At 44.7% G+C, this 21,992-nt stretch overlaps 1 protein-coding gene and 1 long non-coding RNA gene across 3 annotated transcripts in view; one reads left to right on the plus strand and one right to left on the minus strand.

Moving 5' to 3' along the window:
- Nucleotides 1-21,992, minus strand: part of LOC139059928 (procathepsin L-like) — a 63,749-nt gene that overhangs the window by 41,198 nt on the left and 559 nt on the right. Inside the window, exons 2-8 of one of the 2 annotated variants that reach the window (XM_070538556.1) lie at nucleotides 20,443-20,569; nucleotides 17,621-17,763; nucleotides 13,957-14,154; nucleotides 11,648-11,839; nucleotides 4,331-4,496; nucleotides 1,581-1,686; nucleotides 58-203 (exon numbers count right to left, since the gene is read on the minus strand). In XM_070538556.1, the coding sequence (XP_070394657.1) occupies nucleotides 62-203; nucleotides 1,581-1,686; nucleotides 4,331-4,496; nucleotides 11,648-11,839; nucleotides 13,957-14,154; nucleotides 17,621-17,763; nucleotides 20,443-20,566 (1,071 nt within the window). In that variant the 5' untranslated portion in view covers nucleotides 20,567-20,569 and the 3' untranslated portion in view covers nucleotides 58-61. Of the gene's footprint in view, nucleotides 1-57; nucleotides 204-1,192; nucleotides 1,455-1,580; nucleotides 1,687-4,330; nucleotides 4,497-11,647; nucleotides 11,840-13,956; nucleotides 14,155-17,620; nucleotides 17,764-20,442; nucleotides 20,570-21,992 lie in introns of those variants that run through there. The other variant, XM_070538557.1, reaches the window with a different exon arrangement.
- Nucleotides 6,050-21,071, plus strand: LOC139059931 (uncharacterized). Its single transcript, XR_011514521.1, has 3 exons — nucleotides 6,050-6,303; nucleotides 6,952-7,142; nucleotides 20,779-21,071. It is a non-coding gene; the product is annotated as an uncharacterized lncRNA (long non-coding RNA).

The following is a 21,992-nucleotide window of genomic DNA, read 5'->3' on the forward strand; positions in this document are numbered from 1 at the left end:
TCCTCTTGAAGTACTATAATGATAGACAGTGCTATTGTGTTCAATTATAACGCATACCAGGTCAAACAAACTGAAACCTTCGCACCATCTCCAACATCCAGCCGGACTTGATCGGCGCGAGGCCTCGATTCTGTCCCGGCTCTGTGGCTGGGAGTGGCTTAGATGACATTGATTGGATTGACGGACTGTGCTGCGTGCGATGCCTGCAGGAGTGAAGAGAACATCGACTCTTTATTGCGTGATTATTGTCGATTTCAGCGACAAAGACAAGCACTACCTACCGCATTGGGACGGCAGAATGATCGGCCGCTATCCGAACAGGCGCTACTCGAAGAACCTCCCCATCGCTCATCGGCCCACGTGGCTGCGAAGGCACTTTGGTGTCTCTTCAGGACGAGTGACCTGTCTGAACGCCTTTGAAATTGTGGTGCCCTCCACGCACATGCGCGAACTCACCGCGTATTTCATTTGTCTCTCTCTCTCTCATCTTTATATTCCCCTTTTCCTTCCTGCAGCCTGGGGTAGGCAACCAGGCGGATTTCTGGCCAACATCCCTATATTATCCCTTTCTTTTCTCCTCCTCCTCCTTCTAAGCCACACACCTACTATCTTAATGTGCAAATGCATGGTGAGAGGCCTATTGACCCCATTCAAGGAGAATATGTGAAGATTGATTGGTGATTATCGATCTAGGAATGTGATTAGTTGGCTATGGAAGTCGCTATAGTGAAGCGCTACGTGATAATATTGGCCACCTTGTGTTATCAGCTTTGCATATAAATGTGAGACCTCCTTGGAATGCAATCGCCCCTACAGGAAATTGAACCTACGAACCTATACGAACCTGTTCCCTCACAGAAGAATGCTATTTTCGCTGACTGAAAACATCGGGTAAGTACCCAAAGCAGTGAAAAGGTTGACATAAATATCGCAGTGATCCTAAAGAAGGAAGGTGAAAGGGAATGGGTATTTAAGGGTAGCAATGATGGAGAATTTCATAATTGCGAAACAGGAAGACACGTGGGCCATGTGTAAATCAACACGAGATGACTAAAATAGCAAGTGCCGTCTGTTAAATGCAATGCGAGCAAATATTTATCAGCTCTTTCTAGGCCCGGAAGACGTGTCAACCTGCTGGCTGGGTATGGGTAGCTGGGGTAGCTAAGGCAGTTACGGTATGGAAAGACAGGAAGCAGGTGTAATATGTAATATGGTTTATTCTCGCGAATTGTCCGAGATATGAGTTGAGCGCTCAATTTTTGATTATTAGATAACATGGTCTATATTTCCTTTCTGTGTGAAAAGCGACACAGAACCACAGCAAGAACACGTTCTAACTTCTGCTTCATGCCGACTAGACTACCGGATAGGTGGCCAAGGTAGCGATGCCGCACTGGTTTCCGTTGTTTCTCGACATCCTTATGTAACCGTGCTCGCCCCAGTCCGGTCCCATGCTGAAGTTTGAAAAGTATCGGTTATGGAACTATAATACAGTTCGCTTACCATGCTAAAGACGCTGTCGGATACCAGCATATATAGAACTATTACAAATTTACTAAGAAACGAGAGAGAGAGCTTACCTGTTTTTACAGATCCAGTAATCTATGCCATTGGCAGTGCCGTATCCAACTATTAAAAGGCCATAGTTGACGTCAACACTACTGCAGAATGGATTAGTATAGATACCTAAAAATAAAAAAAGGAACATGACGATCATGCTGTTCTCCTTATCTCAATTTGCTATTTTCTATGCGTATTTTGCTATGTCTGGCTGTATGGCTATTAAAGAACTCTTAACTCGTTTTTGTCTATATTTATTAATAAAGCAGTAACTACCATTATGGTATTTTTTATTGTGAACTTCGCAAGAAAGTTACTGGCATATTCGTATTTGCCACCAGGTACAGAGAAAAGAAAGCTTAACTGAATATTTGAGGTTTTGTTCACGAACAATGTTTCAGTCAATTTATGTGATTAAGTGGGCATTCACTGAGAGTTTACTACACCAATAAAAATTAAGATGTAGCCATCCAGCGTTTTGTATATTGACCCTTGTACTGAAGTTATTTCATTTCCCAGAAGAGTGAAAATTCATATGGTAATAACGATCAGGCACTAATGTACGTTATGGTCGATTATATTGGCTAACTCATGTACGTGCATATTTCTTGATTAGAGGGCAATTGCGAAAATTTCTTTAAATGCGAAGCTTCTTTCTCGCCTAGTCGGAGTCAACGTCAGAGGAAGGCCACGCTGAAGGACTCGATGTCGTTTCGTTGACGTTTTGTGTCCGAAAAATGTGGGCTGATACGGGAGATTGTTTATTATAAATATGTGGATGTAGTGCGCATTAAGACGGCCCTATTGGCAGGTACAGGAGATAGTGCGTGCAAACAAACACCGCACACGATGCAAATTAAGATTGCTCGTTTGGCCAACATGGGACATAGGGCAAACAAGCACTTGATGTCGGCGAATTTAGGTGCCCCGTGGGGGCAGGTGATGCACGGGAGCGCAGACGGGAGCACCAACACTAACATGCCATCGTTGTCCCGCTGTCGTCATTCAGCCGTCGTTGTTTTATTGTTTTCATGGAATTGTGGTCGTTCTTTCGTTGGCCTGTCATCGCCATCTTTCCGCCGTTTTTACTCTGTTACTGTCACTGTATTGTCATATCTTCGTCATCACGCCTTCTTCGCGCCGTCGTCTGCAAATCGGAAAGCTTATTCCATCGTCGTTATGCTGTTGTTGAGTTCGCGTCATCACAAGGTTGGGATAGCTCCCTCATCGTCATTTTGTCGTAATATGAGACGTTTAATATCTAGCACGGGCGCTAAGTGGAGAAAGAAAAAAAAATACAATCCGAGGACACTTAGTCACTTCTTATGAGTCGTGAATGCGAAAGCATTATTCTTCAACTGAACACCCCTGATCGGTCCTTCCAGTTATTAACTCATCGCTGGCAAGCGAGCGCGTTGAGACGCTTGGCGCGTTTTGAATTGACCTGGCCAAGGCGCAGTTACAACGTCAATGAGAGCTTGAGCAGACAAGGAACGATAGCGATCTAAAGTAAGGAAGGATGCTTGATTCTGCCACCCGGGAGGGAGCACGGCGAAGCGGAACGCGCAGATAACACAGGCTTTCCCTGAGCGAGAGCGAGGGTGACGTAGCGTTGCGGCGATGCCCTCTCCCCTCATGCGACACGTAGTCGGCTATCGCATTTCTGCTCCGTCGAGGCGCGATCATGACGTGGCGTCGCAGGCGATGGGAATTTAAGCGCTGTTTTGCTCCTACGGATAACAGACACGGGTTTTCTTTCGCTCTTTCAGCCATGTGACGCTGTCACATCAAAAAGAATCTGCAGAGCACCATCGGGGAAGTCAAGGCACCTCTGCATACGCGAGAGCTCGGTATAACACCGTGTATTCACGTGATCATTCTGTCTGATGCTTCCATTTGTTGGCTTCCCATGATACATGATCTTTTACCCCGCTGATCGCTCTTTGTCAGTATTCCATCTTTCTGTGCCCCTCGGACTCTGCGCCACCGTCGCACCTCAGTCTCCGTGGCTGTAAGTTGCGTTAAAGGATCCCTCAAACACCCTATGCGCTTTATTTAATAGATTCACTGATGCCACTTGTTTTACAGCGAAGCGGTTAGCCCCTCGCCGGTCGCATTTATCGTGTCTGCCCGTGAACAAAAATTATCGTCATGAGCAATGAGCAATATGACTCATACACCCCTAAGCAAGCAAAAATTCAATGGCTCATCTGCCTCGTAATGCAGAGGCCACAAGCACTCAGAAAAGTGAGGCAAACCGTGCACACATTCATTGTAATAGCGCATACAACGTCATGAACAGCGTACGTTTCGATAAAGAAAAAGCTCCCCTTTCGGCTTTCGCTTTTTCGTCGAAGAAGGAAAAAGAAGAAACCGCGAAATGCAAAAACATACAGAATTTCCCGTATTTTCACATGTTGCTTTAATTTGTTAATGCTTCCCGGCGCGCGTCTGGTGTTTCTTCCCAATTAACGTCACGAGAAACAGTACTCTGGACTGTGAGGTCTGATTCCAGTTTTGTTGCGGCATTTCGTTTATATAGCGCTATTTTCTTAGGCGAGCTCCACAAGGCAAACTGAAGCTAGAAACAATATCACGACTTCACCATCAGATTGTTAAAAAGAAGCCAGTGCTGAATTACAACCCGTAAAACTAATATGACCATTTTTGTTTTGCTAAGAACCGCGTCTTGGGTTTAGTTTGTGGTGCATTGAGTAGCAGCGGAGTCACATCAACTCGCCTGGCTGCTGGCGATTATATTAAACCTTACCTTGGTCATACTGGAAGAAATCATCGTGCGCGGCATCAACCGCAACTGCAACTGGGCCAACAGTGGCTACAACCGCCTGGAGTTGCTCCTCAGAATTTTGAGGAACTGTTCGAAATCCGGATATCGTCGCACCTACTGCTCCCTTGTCGAATGCACACGTCATGGTCTAAAATAGAAGAAAAAGAAGTGTAGAAATAGCACCTCCCCCCCCCCCCCCCTTAATGCAAAAGAGAAAGAACACCGAGAAAGACACTGATCGGTTGTACGGTACAAAGCGTTCCTTATTGATATTCCTCATTGTAAGTAAATCCACAAGTGGTTGCATGCTTTTCGCGCTACAGGTCATGCATTCTCTACTCTCGTGGCTCAACTCATTATTGAGATAGCGAGCGAATTTCAAGATGCTATTAGAACGAGCTCTCTTTGGAGCACGACCCGATTTCAGAGGCCATGCATGACGCGCACAACTTCGTTTCTCAAAGGATAGGTGGCTCTACCATGTCGGTATTTGCTGAGAAACTACAAAGAATGATCAAATACTCAACTTTCTCCCACTCGTGCACGTTGGTAAGGGTTTAGAAAGTGGTTGCAGGCGTTGTTGCTATGCGTAGCTAGGATATTACTGCGGGCATGGCACGAACAACGAACGAAACAAACAAACAAAACGGCACTAGGGCAGAGTAAATATTAGCGCGTGCGATAACAGCAGCGAGGGCACGCAGTCCCAAGAAACTTCCGGTCACGTGGTTTATCAGTCTACTACGTCCGCAACAAAAAGCACTCTTTTTAGGTTGTTTAAATGTACCAAAAGCTGCTTTTGCGTTTTCAGGTAAAAGAACGACGTGTAACCTCCTCAAGACTGATGCAAAAAAATGTTCGCGTAAGTTGCGGCAAATATGACTTCTAAAGTTGTTACTATTTACAGCAGAGAGTGCCAAATAAATGTGTGTGCGTGAAAACTTTATTGAATACCCTGCAAATTGATGGCCAGGGTCTAGGCCGCGCCGGGGGAAGCAGAGAGACACTGCCTCTCGGTAGCTTCGCGAGCTTGCTGGATGGCCCTAAGTGCGTCCTGGAAATCTGAGCTGGACAGTGGGGCTCTTTACGGCGCCCCTAGTTCATCTGGGTTTTTGTTTTAACGCCCCCGTGCTGCTCGTCCTCAATTTAGACTGCTAATTTTAGCGCATTGCGACATGGCGTCAGACCAGAAGCCGTCGAGGTTAGTAAAGGCAGTGGGTGGACAGTGGGGCTAGTTTCGGTATTGGCAATAAAGCATCGCCATGACGCTGGTAACCAAATAAAAATTCGATAACTTTTGTATTTCTGACTCTATCCTTTCAACCTGCTTAGCCATATAGTACACTCTAAGAAAAGTTTACACCCTTTAGAGTGGCCCTTCTGCCACACAATAATAATCGTCGTCTGCCTTGATCCATTTCCTTTCTTTAACGCTGCGAGCCCGGTACTTTCCAGTAACGAACGGCATGCGCGTTATCAGCACGATAGCATTCCCGACAGGAAAGTAGCAGGCGCGGCGTTTTCAAGAAAGGAAATGCATCAAGGCAGATGACGATTATCGTTGTGTGGCAGAAGGGGCACTCCAAAGGGTGTAATGTTTTCTTAGAGTGTAACGTGATGCAATGATGTGCAGAAATGAAATGCGCTTTTGGTTATTTTCTTTTTCGGCGTCTTATATCTTCATTTGGTCGCTTTATTGAAGCGCCAGCAGGTGGCGCTTTCGCTCTTATCGAATCGGCTGCCATTGCGTTCGTCTACTCGTGCCGCTTTCTATGCACGTGCACGTTTTTTTTCGTGTGCTCGTAAGTTAGCTTTTCTTTCTGTGCCCACAAATGTTCCGGAAGAGTTTGAAACCCCGAGGAAACGGCACAAGGCGGGCTGCGCTGCTGTGTGCTGTGGTCACTCGCGGAGGAACAGCAACGGGAAATTTTCTCGTTTCCCCAAAAACTATAGAGGTAAGCTCAAGTCTTCTGCAGTCGTTATGAAAAAACAAGCGATATCGTTGTCAATACAGGTATAGGGTAAATCGAAAGATTTCCCGCGGTTGTCTTCAAGTGAATATCTTTTTCGGTTTGGCGCGGTGCATTTTTCTGCGCTGTTGTAAGAAACTGAAGCTACTTGTTGACAGCTGCACGTAGAGCCGATTGATGCTAGCTGACGCGCAGACAAGAATTTCGCTTCGCTATATGATGGCGGTTGGTCTTCATTTTTTTTTCGCGGGTTAAAACAACTTGCAATTTATATTTGCTTAAGTTATTTGAATGCTTGCTGCACAAACTAATTACGCTGGAGAGCCTTCCGGTGACTAGTGTTTTGTGACCTTACCACCTTTGAATGTTCATGAGCACGCCAGAAGCCCGCCCCCCTCCCCCCCAAATAAAGCAAACAAACAGACAGACAAATATTTACGTAGCCGTCACCGTTAGTGTTTTGAATTACAAGAACAATTTCCACTTACCTGCGCGATGATTGAGGTGCGCTTCACTTTTCAGTGTGTGCCTGGGACGGCAGAATTTCTTGGCCGCTACTTCCTACTCTCAACTTTGCTGTCGCTTTTAGGTGTTCTATAACCGTGACCACGCGACATTTTACCCATTTTTCAGACGTGACATATGTCGAAATCACGCTAAACGGGGAATCCCGGCAGGATTGACATGGGAATAGGTGTAACAGCGGCTACCACCTCTGCGCGGGCCACTTCGCATAAAGGGATACGGCGACCCAGCCAAAACAAGACTTCCATGGTCGGCTGTGCCGACTGTTGGAGCGAAAGAGCGGTCCCTGATCGATGAAGGTAAAGTTAGTGCATGCGGATCTGGGCTTCTGTAGTTCGTTATTTTCGCACAGAAATCAATCGACAGGGTTCGCCGCAAATGTCATTCGTCACGGTGAGCGCTGTCTTTTCTTCGTCATCTGCTGCGTCGCCGCGTGCCATGTGACGTGACGCAGCGAAATTGGCTCCGCGGGCACCAAGAAACCGCGTGCTTATCAGTTTGTCTTTATCGCTTGCTCGTCTGCGGCGTGCGATGTTCCCGATTACAGGCTAAGCAGCCGCACAATTTTTGCTGACAAAGAGCGAATTCACGTTCGTAAAAAGTCCCGCCGCGCTCGAAGCTACAGCATACGCTATGGCGAAGCCAGTTCTTGCCGCGCACTTCCGTGTTCTCCGTAAGTTTGCTTTGCCACATTACATCAGAAATTTTTTCCGGAGCTAAAATGCCAATATTCACTTGCCCAGCAGCTTTACACTATTCAACGTTACTTTTCTTCCTACGGGTGTTCTGCAGAAAAGCGAAGCCAAATTAAACAAAACGTTCAATAACCTAATCCTTACGAAGACGATACAAAAGCTTTCATCGATCAGGAAAACTGGCTCTAAAAAGCTGATGCCTTGTATTCTCAGCCAGCTATTGAGAAGCCAGCAATGCTTAGCATGTTACATAAGTATACTGCAGAACTAAACCTTGGAACTTTGCTTAATAAAGCTCGCGGGCATATTTGTACTTGAAATCCTGCAAAGAAATATCAGAACTGACCTACATGAATTTAAAGCAGTATACTTAACGGAAACACCTGTGTTTTTTTTTTCACGTGCACTAGAAAGTTGATAATGAATGGGCTTTTCATGCCGTGTTTCCGATATATCTGAAGCGATGTCATATGGCACGCATTTGTCGCCAATGGAATTCGCTTTACATTGGAGCACGACACTCGATCATAGACAGGGCGCTGCGCTTGACTTATGTACCGGTGTGTAGTGTTCCTTTACACAGCCTGGAGCATTGTCGAAAATTGCTAGCTAGCCCAACAAAATCTCCTAATGATGGGATGTTCTAGCATGTTCCTACCCAACCGCAGAAAGGCCAAAAGGGGAAAATGTTACACTAGAAACGAGAGGCGTCATCAACGGACTGAGAAATGACACACAAAGCTATTGCCATTTAGCGAAGTTGAAGAGCTGCCAAAAGATTACCACGAGGGAAGCACTAGAGAAGTTGATGTATCGTGCGAGCTCACAGTTATACCAACTCATGCGGAGCCAGGTCTTACTCCATTATCGCTAAAGGAATGCAAGGACATGGAAAAATGTTTTCTGGAGCACGTTGGTGTGGTCGCGCACTTGTGCGGTTTGACCATTGTACTGAAATATCAGCTAAACAGCAGTCTTCTATAATAATAATAAGTGGCACATAAACCTGCTGCAGCCGTTTTTCTTTGCCTGGCTTAAGCTGCACATCAATAACATCAATCCGGAACTCGAAAAAATAGCGTGAGAGAAAGCCCGCTGCAGCAAGAAAGCTCCAGAAGCTTGAAAATGAGGAAACATTTTCTAACTGGTTTTTATTCCTTTTGAAATTCCGATAGTTCCAATGGCGGCGTCTGACTAGCCTATCTTTACAAAATATTTCGGCATATTTGAATGTTTGCACACACATCGTGCAGTCTATTTTTTTGTGCAGACAATCATTGCTCGCAAACTTGCAGTCTCCTGTTTAAAAATTATTACATAGCTACCATACAAGCATCATGGGATGCTAGAATCTTCCTGAGCTTACTTCAATAATGTCGTGCAGGTACTAATGTTGCTCGACACTCTTGACTTCAGTGGCTTCATTAATATGGCCAAGGTATGTGCGTGTGTGCAGGGGGGGGGGCATCTTTCGGCAAAGCCACGAATATCCTTAATAAGCAAAGAAAGCATGTTGTGCCAGAAACGAGTGTTCTAGAAGAATTGCAACGCTTTTGCATTTGTATTGTATCGACAACAAAATTCTCATGACGAGTGACTTCCAGCCAGTGATTAAACTCATAACATAGCTGTGACACCTAACCTATGCTTCAAACAGGTTGCACAGGTCGCACGAAACTGAGCCTATGGGCTTTTGTTAAAGAAAGTGCATAATGTACGCCCAGCGTATTGGAAGGCCTTGAAAAGCATTTAAAGAAAATTGTTCTATGCAAGTCACCCTGATGCATTGAATGCTGCCGATTTTATTTTTTTTTAATATTTCTCGGTGCACCGAAGCTGCGCGTTCAATAATGGCTTTGTGCATCACTCTGTCCTTGCCCAACCTCAACTGAATATCATCCGCCCAATGACACACGCTTCTCCTGGATTTACTGTTTCTTGATTTAAAAAAATGCGGATGTATTTGTTGTTCTTGCTTTGGAGATGTCACTTATGCTAAATTGATAGAACAAATCAAGTGCGTTACAAATTTCAGAAACTTCTGTAATACGCTCCTGAGTAATTTTGTAATGATACCTTGTTCGCAATGTTAGACATATGAATGAAGCTCCAGTGGCCTTGCATGTTGTATCGCGAAACAAAGAAATGAATTTGAAAATATGAAAAAAAAACGAAATATATGAAAAAAACGACATTTTCAATATACTCTGGTAAATATTTATCGGCACATTAGCGCAAGGAGAGCTATACAGAAAATTTACTGGGAATAGCATGTTCTCTGGACTTGCTTGTATATCCGTTTGTATGGAATATAAGTGGTTTTTATTTGTACGCAAGAAAAGTGGATATGCTGCGATTGATAATCTTTCGTTTATTACAGATAACTGTTGCTACAAAAATTGCCTTGGTAGAGTTGTGTTGTGCACAGCAAACAAAGATGGCCTCTGTAGCCCTTGTCTATCAGAAAGTGGAGGAAGCTGTTTTATGTATGTACGATCGTAGTACAGAATGCGCGCATTTCTACTGCATAATGAGATACTCAGCTCTGCATTATTGTGTTGTGTATTGAATGCTTTGCTGTATGATAGGCGCAAGCTGCCACAGGCGACGGCTGCTTGCAACGTCGGGAGTGACATCCCTGGCCTTTCTTATATAAAACATCCAGCCTACAAACTGATTTGACTGTTGTCGCAGCACCGCTATGGGCGGCGTCGTGCTGTCAAAATTAACATAACTCCCATTACTACAAATATTCTAAATCACCATCACTGCCATTACGCTAAAGCAATGAGGTATTGCATATACCCCCCCCCCCCCTACGTTGAGCAGTTGTAGTGGTGGTTTTTTTTTACAGCTTCGCTGGACATTCACTTTCGCAGGGCAGGACGGCGAGTAAATGTCATGATAAAAATTTTAACTCGTACCTTATCTCCCACACAGAGTATCATGCGCAACATTGCCTGTCTACTCACAGAGGTCGTTTAGGTGAACACTCTTCCCTCCTATAACTTAAAACTTAAAGATTGGTGCTGTTTTTCGCGCTAGGAAGAATTAAAATATTCACCCTGAAGAGAGCTTAAATGAACTGTGACTCTGTTTTGTCTAGGGATCACAGTGAGAAGGAAAGTAAAATACCGTTTGTTCAGGGGATTTGGGCTATACATAATTTGCATGCTCTGGGAGACTGCAGTCTCCATCGGTAATCGCGGAGCGCAGATATTGTCATGGTGTAAATTACACGGCCAAGGTAGCTCCCATGCGGCAGCAACCACAAAGATTTTCGGTATATAGTTTTCCCATTGACGTCTTGTCCCAATTCACGAGCCATGCATGACTGTTCGTTCGAAGGCATCAGCATTCGGGTGTTGACACTGAGGGCAATTATTATTCTCTACAACATGTTTAAGCCTTTTGCTCGCTTTTCCTTAGCCGTTCAATGAGCATACAAAAGTAGGCGGAGAACAAGAACACCGAGGAGAAGAGAAAGTAAATGTATGCAGAAGTCAAACACATAGACGTGTGGTTTGCTACCATGGGCCAGGGAAAGGGGGTAAGGAAGAAAACAGAGGAGAAGGAGGTAGATGCTATAACAATGAAAACGAGGAGTGGAGGGCACCGCTAACGCCTGAAATTGGTCAATGAGGACAATCGATTTCATACAGTGTAGTAATGCCCGCGTTCCTTTCCAAGTCTGAGACGTGTGGAGTAATGGTCCACGAATCTTTGTCTCTGAAACTTATATATAATCTAGCCGGCTTAACACACTCCGGGGAACGTTGCCTTTGACGCCATATAACGATCACGAAAACACGCTACCCCTAAGGCGATTTGTTCACTGTAGCACGACTCAAACATTTCTATCTTCCACTCCAATAAAATCTATGTAGGCTTTCATAAAAAGCCATTTACTGCAGGCACTGCAGTAAAGTTGCGTCAAAGCGGGAAATTGCGACGCCTTTTTCAGCTTCAACGAATCGACAGGTCTGTACATGCGAAAGTTAGGGGCAGTCGGGGTGCTCCAAGAGAGTTGAATCTTAGCGTTGAACCTTGTCGTGTTGCAGCTTACTCCGAGAACAGCACAGAACTCTTATTTGGGATGAATCACTCACCTCTGAAGCATAAGGGTAGAGTTCTTCCAGGTCAATGCCCTTGTTTTGTATGATATATTCAAAAGCCTGGTCTGCTCGCCCTCCTTCGCAACCTAGGTTGCCGAAATCTTGAGAGCAGTCAATGAGGTTTTGTTCGCTTAGGTCCACCAGTTGACCCGTCTTGATGAAATGATGGCTTTCCACTGCTCCGGTCTAGTTGCATTGGGATCACGAGAATGTTACAAATAAATGAGATACATTAATTATATATCCCGAAGAATTACATCAGCATGCACAGGTACGTTTACAAAAACATTGAACACTTCACATTATGTTGGATTCATAGCAGTAGTAAAAAAAAGGCTACTGATGAAAATGTGACGCAGTGAGTGAGTTAGTAAATTATGAAATCAAATACAATACAATCGTACGAAAGGAATGAGAAGCCATGTACCGGCATGCTAGTGTCACTAGCTTTGCATAAAAATTAATTCAGCAGAACAAAAAAAATGGCTGTGGCTTAGCTAAGGTTAAGCCCAGGATGCGAAGCATACTAGCCTTTATTTTAGTTGTTGAACCACTGTTTAGCCTGGTGAACTGCTGTTGCTTGGCTATATTTGGTTCGGCTAGACGAAGAAACAACTCATGCAGGCGAGCGCATGAGTTGAACCTCCGAATGGGAGCGCGGGGAGGCGTTAACTGGCCCCTGCGAGAGACGCGCGCCCATCATTGCGCCGCGGAGGCGTTCCTGACAACGCACCACGCTTCTTCTGGAGACGCGCGCCCATTGGCGTGCCGAGGAGGCGTTTTGCAGCTGTTATGACGTCATATGGTAGCTACGCGGCCGTGCGCGGCGCAGCAAGGAAGAGCGTGGTTGTGCGGCTAGTATGCTTCGCATAAAATGCAGTTACGATTTAGCGGTAAATGCAAGATAAACGAGTCAGCACTACGTCGCACCTTTGAGGTACCCCGGATTCTTGAGTTAAACCATGTTCACCACTCGACACACGTCCCGCTGAGCGAAGTGCAACTAACATGGCGATATATATATATATAACGATGCGTGGCATTCAAGACGAGTGAAGACGACAACGTTCAGCTGGCTAGCATAAGCTCGACAGGCACTCCGCTGATCAAGCCCGTCGGGAATAACTCTACCTGACATCTCAATGTAACGCCTTTCGTGGGATTAACAATATATGTATATATATTTATACACCTCTACAACGTGACGGGCTTCCAGCGCTTCACACACACACACGTCTTCCACTTTCGCAATCCTAATGCTAATGCGCTAACAAACATGCTTCCGAGATTTCTTGTATTTATCAGCTGCAGCAAGCATGGGAATAAGAATTCTGTATGGACATGTATCTGACAGTAGTGCTGAAGCCGGTAAGCTGTTTGTGAAATTGCGTGGCGCTATTTTCCCGTGCCCTAGAGTAGGGTAGCCAACAACCAGAACCATACTGGTTAACATCTCTGCCTTCTCTTTTTATTATCTCCTCCTCCTCTTAGTTAACGCTATGAGCCCCGCCCTGAGGAGCCATTTAATTGCCACGCAAGCTATATGCAAGCAGTAAATTCAGTGCCAAACACGGAAGCAGCTTGAAGCAAGCTGTCCGTTAAACGCATGGGTGCTCTTTTATTTTCGGCCACTTCTTTTTCCGTAGCTCTCATAGGGTACACTGGGGGGGGGGGGGGGGGGGAGGATTCTGTAGGAGTCCACCTAGTGGACTGTCTATTTCGGCCGCTGCTGATTGGCTGGGGCCACTCGTCTCCTCCTCGCTGGTACAGCTCCATCCAATCAGCAGCAGCCGAAATGAACAGTCCACTAGGTGGACTCTCACAGCATACCCTCCCCCCCCACCCATATGTATGCTTTCGGCTCTATTTTTACAGCCTGCGGTATAGCGGTGTCGAAATGCAACACCTGCGTTTGCGCAGCGAGCCCTTTAATGCGTGTGCCTTGTCAAATAAGTTGCACTCGTCTTTTCAATTGTCTCAGGCGCGTGACCTCAGTGACGTTATTAGCTATGTCCTTTGTTCTTTCTGCACTCTCAAATCGACAGTGCAGAATGAACATGAACTATCTCTCACAACGCTTTTTGATGTCGGCATTCTTCTTATCCGCTCAGCTTCCTTATTGTGCACATTGACGTTCTACCATGAAAAAAATATTATTTGTTTGCTCTTCAGAATGCTTCCTTGTTTCGCAGAAGTGAGTAAAGAATTTTTAAGCGCTTTTGCCTGGGAAAACACAAAGGCGTCTAATCAATAGCAATACTTTTCGTCTAGAAAGAAGTCGAGGGAAATGAGATAAAGCGAACCGCGCTGAAAGCCCATGTTGCCACGCACGGTCCTTGCGTTTTCACTGGAGTCACAGCCCCTTTGTTCCTCCAATCGACAGCGTCAGGGAGAATCGACATGTTGAGCATTCGTGAAGAAGTGCTTTCCGGACTGGAGTGATTCCTTTGCAACGGGAAAATGAATCTTGGCGCAACTGTATGCTTGATCTCCTGTGGCAACTGCGGAATGTGAAAGATAATAGCGCTTTCACTGCACAAATATAAAAAAAACAAACCGCAGGAATTTGACAAATCAGATAAAAAGCTTAAATTGTGCATGCACTAGAGAAGTGTCTATTTGTTGAAGCCAAGCTAGACTGAGGCGTGAGACAAAAACAGAATGCGAGCTTTCTTTAAGTAAAATTTCAGAAAAATCATCTACGAAGATTTTTTTGAAGAAGGAAGCTACACTTGAATTCTAGATTTTACGCACCAAATCCCCGATTTAATTATGAGACACGCCGTAGTGTGGGACTCCAGATTAATTTTGACCATCAGGGGATTTTTAACGTGCCAATGAACGGGACACGGGCTTTTTGCATTTCGGCTTCATCGAAATGCGGCCTCCGTGGCCGGCATTTTATATTGCGACCTTGTGCTTAGCAGCGCAACACCATAGACACTATGCTACCGTGGCGGGTAACGAAGCTACGTTTTGAAGTCATTGAATCACCGAAGGCTTGCTTCAAGGTTAATGAAAATCGACGAACTAGCTATGGTAATCTCCATGGAGTGATAAGAATTATTATGAAGCAGTAATGAATAGATGAATGCAAACCAACTTGATCATCTCAAGAAAACTAAAACTTTATCTGACAATGTTGTGTCTTGCGAAATGGCATTCTCGCATAGAAACGCAAACGCTTGTGTTAATTACACCAAAGATGACAAAAGAAAGCATACTGACAGGCTTCCTACGTAAACTATCATATAATACTGATTTTAGGCAACCGAATTCGGATCATTTGCTTTCCCTGAATTGGGTCTCTCGACAAAGTCTATCAGCTCCAATATAACCCTACTTTTCAGCTACAGTGAGCCAGCCTTCGAGACAATTTAGATTGGTTTGTGGATTGCCATCGCCTACATCGAACTTCGCTTTGTCTACATCGAAATGCAGCCGCCACCACCGGGATTAGAACCCGCCACCTCGTGCTTTCAGCACAACACCATAACCGCTAAAGCACCGCGGCGGGTAGAAACACCTGAAGGAGGCGCCACGCTGCCTTCTCAAAGCGTCGCAAAACCTGCGCCGCGGAACACGCGTACCACTGGCTTTCAGCGCTCAGTGCCAAATTATGGCAAGGAAGTGGGTAGGGCCCTGTATAAGCCTTTTAAACGTAACTATTATAAATAACCAATAAAACTTCAGCGTACTAGATTACAACTTGATTAATACTGTGAACAAACATTTGGAAGAACTCTGAAGCAATATTTTTTTTAACCTGTTTGGGCATGCAGTGACTAGCGTATGTAATGGGGCCTGTAAAAAAGGTCGGCGGCCAGGGAACGCATTTTTAAAGCTTTGACTGGTTGCCCTGATGATCTCGTTTTGTTCTCGCAACTTGCCCGGTTGATGGTCTTGTTGGGGTGCCTGAATAAGGACTCTGGGTTTTGGTTCAAGGTCACTCGACGGTCGCCGACAACGGGAGTTAAAAGCATTTCATGCTTAAACATTCCGGCTGAATCCCTCACGCTGGCTGTTAATAGTAATGCGATTAGCATTCAATTAATGCAGCAACACACCGTATTGCTGAATATAGGTTTATTTATAATCTGTAGTGGTCATTCTGACACTTTCATTGCGTGGGTTATTTGCGAGATGCCATGTTTGCGATAGCTACTTCCTTTGCTATGGTAATCACTTGCAAAGCTTGGCCACAAGAATGGTGGCATGACGGCTACTTTATGTCGATGACGCCGTAACGACGATGGAATGACGAATTAATGACGTTGATGTAACGACGGAGGTAGTATAACGAAGATGGCATGTATGTGCGCATGATGGCGATGTTTGTGAGATGGCGATGTGTGTATGTTGATGATGGCGTGACCACTGTATCATGACAACTGTCGGACGACAACTGGGTGACGAAGTTGTAATGACCACAATGGAATGATCAGGATATCATGTTGACGACGCTCTGATGAAGACGCAGGGATGACAATAGCGTGACAACGGCGGCATAATCACGATTGAGTGATGACACCATTAACGAAGAAATGACACCGATGCAACGGTGAAGGTGCCATGACGGCGACGACAATGGGAATACAATCGCTGGGTGATGGACATCGCCGGGCTACGAGGGCGCGACCAGAGTCAGACGACGATGTGAGACGGACGATAATGAAACGACCACGACGATATCACGAATACGGTACGCGACAACGAATGCACGACGACTGTATGGCAGCGACTCAATGGCCACCATGGCATAACAACGGTATGAGGACAATCGGATGACGATGAGGGTGGAGCGACGATGGCATGACCACATCTGCATTACAACTGATGGCGTCAATGACATGAAGACGACGGCATGACCAGAATCGGAAGACACCAGGAGTCACGATGATGGAATTGCCATGATGGGATTGCGACGACGTTATTGCAACGATTGCGTGACGGCTGTATGACGACGATCGCGTGATGAAGGCCGAACGAGGAGAGTTGGATGATGAAGCTGGATTCAAGACGATGCAACAACCACGACCGCAAACTGATCACGAGCACATACCTAAGCTATTACCCAAGCCATTTCACAACTTGGGGACGTGGGTCGGTGTGAAGGGCGTGATGGCGGCGGCATAACGAGATGCGGATCAAGACGTAGTAAGGATTTAACGACTATGATAAAATCACAACGGTGGTATGACGACGAATGCATGACGGCTGCTTAGCGACGATGGTGTGACGATGATGGCATAACGTTAGTTGTATGCGAAGCTAGACTTGCTATAATGCAATTACCATGACAATATGACTACAATGAGGACATACCTAGCGCCTCAAGGTACTAGACTTCTTGGAGATGGGCTCGTTGTAGAATGAATGACGAGAGTCTGATGGCCAAGCTGGAATGATGAGGATGGAACGACCCCGATAACATCATGACCACGACCTAGCACCAAGCTGGCAGACAATTAGTGCGACTGGGAAGGCGTAACAGGATAGATATATAGATAGATAGATAGATAGATAGATAGATAGATAGATAGATAGATAGATAGATAGATAGATAGATAGATAGATAGATAGATAGATAGATAGATAGATAGATAGATAGATAGATAGATAGATAGATAGATAGAGATAGATATAGATAGATATAGATAGATATAGATAGATATAGATAGATATAGATAGATATAGATAGATATAGATAGATAGATAGATAGATAGATAGATAGATAGATAGATAGATAGATAGATAGATAGATAGATAGATAGATAGATAGATAGATAGATAGATAGATAGATAGATAGATAGATAGATAGATAGATAGATAGATAGATAGATAGATAGATAGGCTGAAAACGCCTGGAGCAGGCAAGTAATGTGAATCGCATTAAAATGTAACAACGTTTTAATAAACATTAAATGCCCTTGTGCATAAGAAGTCACAAATCTGGTATACGAACCATATCGGCGAACTTGTTTACTATGCGTCGGTAGGGAACTTCTCCTCTTGCGTATCTTTTGTTGTGTTCTGCAATTTCAAGCTGGCTTCGAAGAAACTGCAGTTTTCGTATCCTATCTTCTGATGGTGACGGGTAATATTTCCCTACAGACAAGAAAAAAAAAAATGGCTTTTTGAGCTGGGGTAGAGATGTGCTTTTGAAACTCGGAGCTTCGTTGTCACAATATTATTGTACAGCGAAATTATCCAAGGGCTTATCCAAAGTTGCTATATGCGACGCGCGCTAACCGGACAGAAGTGACTTACAAGTAGAGAGAATAATTGAATCTTAGGGACAAGTGATTGGTCATCACCATCATCGTCATCATCATAATCATCATCATCATCAGCCTGGTTACGCCGACTGCCGGACAAAGACCTCTCCCATACTTCTCCAAATACCCCTCATGTACTAATTGTGGCCATGCTGTCCCAGCAAGCTTTTTATTCTCATCCGCCCACCTCACTTTCTGCCGCCGCCTGCTACGTTTCCCTTCCCTAGGAATCCAGTCCGTAACCCTTAATGACTATCGGTTATCTTCCCTCCTAATTACATGTCCTGCCCATGTTCGTTTCTTTTTCTTGATTTCAACTAAGATGTCCTTAACTCGCGTTTGTTCCCTCATCGAATCTGCTCTTTTCCTAACCCTTAACATTACACCCATCATTGTTCTTTCCATAGCTCGTTGCGCCGTCTTCAATTTAAGTAGAACCATTTTCGTAAGCCTCCAGCTTTCTTCCCCATACGTGAGTACTGTTAAGATACAGCTTTTATACACTTTTCTTTTGAGCGATAATGGCAACTTGCTGTTCATGATCTGAGAATGCCTGCCTGATGCACCCCATCCAATTCTTGTTCTGCTGATTATTTCAGTCGCATGATCCGGATCCGCGGTCACTACCGGCCCTAAGTACATATTATCCTTAGGACTTCCAGTGTCTCGCTACCTATCGTAAATTGCTGTTCTCTTCCGAGACTGTTAAACTTTACTTTAGTTTTCTGCAGATTAATTTTTAGACCCGCCCTTCTGCTTGGCCTCCTCAGGTCAGTGAGCATGCATTGCAGTTGGTCCCCTGAGTTACTAAGCAAGGCAATATCATTAGTGAATCGCAAGTTAATAAGGTATTCTCCATTAACTATTATCCCCAATTCTTCCCAGTCTAGGTCTCTGAATACCGCCTGTAAACACGCTATGAATAGCATTGGAGAGATCGTATCTCCCTGCCTGACTACTTTCTTTATGGGGATTTTGTTGCTTTCTTTATGGAGGACTACTGTGGCTGTGGAGCCGCTATAGATATCTTGCAGGAAGTTTACTCTATTTCCTCTATTTTTGCTCTTACGGCTAGCTCATTGATCGGCTTCTTAGTACCAGTTTCTTCCGATCCCTCCTCAAGTCTAGGCTAATTGAAGTTCTTACCATCCTATGGCCACTGCAGCGCACCTTGCCGAGCACGTCGACATCTTGTATGATGCCTGGGTTAGGGCAGAATATGAAGTCTATTTCATTTCTATCGCCTTTCGGACTCCTCTAGGTCCACTTTCGGATAAGCCGCTCGCGGAAGAAGGTATTCATTGTCCGCATATTATTCTGTTCTGCAGACTCTACTAATAACTCTCCCTTGCTATTCCTGGAGCCTATGCAATATTAACCCTCTGACTTGCCTCCAGCCTGCTTCTTGCCTACCCTGGCATTGAAGTCGCCCATCAGTAAAGTGTATTTTGTGATTGGTGATTGGTGATTGTGATTGGATGTTACAGTCATATGAAAGTAAATCAGATAAAACACTGGGAAAATTACTCGTTACATTGAATAATTTGAAATGTGGAAATAAATAGAAATGAAAGTAAAAGATCACGGAAAAATTGACAGTCACTTTAGTATACGCCAAAGATGGTAAACGCGAAAGCCTGCTTGCTCAAGAGACATTTATTAAATTACATGACATTCTCTTTCGTATGCATTGTTTCTTCTCATTTGCTTTCTCCCACTAAAGGTCGTGGGTTCGAGTGCCCTAATTAACGCTACCTTAATTAACGGTACCTTAATCAACTTCACCCTATTTAACATCAAAGGTTCTGGGCACGGCACCCACTAAAGCTCAATGTTTCGACTCCAACCAAGAGAAGTGGGTTCGAGTGTCTTAATTAACGTTACATTAATAAACTTCACCTTAATCAACTTCACTATAGTAACGCCAAAGGTCCTGGGCTCGACTCCCACTAAGGTTCAAAGGTTCGACTCCAACCAAATGTCGTGGGTTCAAGTGCCTTATTATCCCTAACTTAACTGTGCCTTTCTCGGCATGATTAGCGGCATCGATGTGGAAGAACACGATGACGAACGCGAGAGCAGTGGCACGCGCGCTCCGACTTTCTGTACATCACAACGCGACCTTGAGACATACATAACCAATGTTCTCGCCTTAAAAATAAGATTGCCACTGGAGGCAGTCGAATCCACATTTTCGCGTCTCGCACGCGTAATGCGAAACGCGAAAAGTTGTGCGCTCGGCTCCTACTATCAGCATGTTGCCTTTTCCGGCGGTTTCATTTCCATGTTGTTTAATAATACTACATTTCAAATTATTCAACACAAATATAATTGTCACCTGTGCTTTCTCGGGCTTCAGTGTCTGCTTTCTTCATATGGTTTTAGACGAAGGCATTGTTTGTCAAAACATATCTTTGGTTTTATAGTGTATCACAAATATTTCATAGCTCCAAGATGATACCTAAGAACAAAATAAGATATCAGCGACCGAAGTAGAACAACGACTTACCGTATTTCACCTTGAAGGCATTCCACTCCTCTTCCACGCTTGTAATGCTGGCTCCGGCACAGCCCCATATTAAAGCCGTTAATAATATCCAGGATAACAACGTAAGAAGGAAAGAATGTGACATAACCTGGAAGCACAATGAACGATGGTAGCACGAGCCTAGAGGGTATGCGCTCCCGGGTTAATAGAATTTGGGGGATTAAAAAGCCATTTGAAGAGAAACATATCAAAAGGCATCTTCGTAACACAGCTGATTTGAGTTGTTTTTGGTGTTGTGCGAGGAACAGAATGCAGGCTTTTCAGTAAAAACATTTTCTTTTTTTGCGTGTCTCACAGGGTTTTGAAGTACCAAAGCGAATGCAGAAGTTCAGGAGGTTATTGACTACCACTCCCAGGAAGAAGAAAAGCGCAGAATCACCATTTATATTCACTATAAAAATCAAGTTGGTTTTTACCTGCTTGCGCTCGGAAATTAGTGTGTTCTTTTTTCAGCTTACAAAATGCCATCAGTAAGGGTGCGTAGGCACAAGAAAATGTGGCTGAACTTTTCGTTGTTTAATCTTGTTATAACTCAGTGAGACGGAAGTTGAGATTCTGACGAAGTAATAAAATGTTGGCTACAAACGAAACATTAATGCGGACCTTTATTTCCCTCATGCTAGGCATCTTGGGCTAGGTAGGTCCCTCTCTTGCCTCGCTTTCACAAACAGAAATTTGTGAGTGACGATTGGTGGAAATGAGCCTCTGCCATCCAATACAGCCACCCGGCGCTATAACTATGAGGCCACAATCGATTTGTCTTTCTTTATTTCCAGCTTTGAGTGCAAGCTACTTTCCTCGTTCCAAAGCCATACAGCTCTTTGAAAAACTCGGCACGGGCACTTCGCGCTACTTTTTTCGTCTTTTTTCGTTCTAATAACTCCCACTTTAGGTTGCTGTGTGAGGCTGCACAACCTCCGGTACAGAGCCACTTTGCCTCGTACTTTCCTCGCATCAGCTTACGCTACGTCGAAACTGTGCGACGCTGTAGCGTCTTCTAGATGGCCGAAGTAAATCATGCTTCAACATTTCTTGGCCGGAGTACAAATCTCGTCATTGTTATAGCACACACCACATGACACAGCTGTATATGTGTACGATTGCATCAGATGTAGATGCTGATGACGTCACAATCTGCGTTCATTTCGCTTATGGTCGTCCACTGCCTATGTAGAAACCAACAATCGCCGTGCGGTACGCTCACCTCGAAAGGCTCGCTAGAAACCACGCCATTGCCGCGCCATACGATGTTATTCAACGAGGTAATTATTCTGCCGCTGTCGTAACACACACACCGATGCTCGCTCCCCACGCGCACACTACTCAATTTACGCAAGCACGTTGGTCCACCTCTGGTATCGCTTTGCGGAGCTACAAACAAGCCTAGATAGCCACGTACTTGCAAATTGCTTCCCATAACATCGATAGTGCGCTGGGTCTGCATAATCATTTTCAGTGATCATTTACACTTCAAAACACAAGAATAAACAAGCAATGATCATTCTATTAGT

The sequence above is a fragment of the Dermacentor albipictus genome, chromosome 5 (assembly GCF_038994185.2).
Source record: "Dermacentor albipictus isolate Rhodes 1998 colony chromosome 5, USDA_Dalb.pri_finalv2, whole genome shotgun sequence".
Taxonomy (NCBI): Eukaryota; Metazoa; Arthropoda; class Arachnida; order Ixodida; family Ixodidae; genus Dermacentor; species Dermacentor albipictus.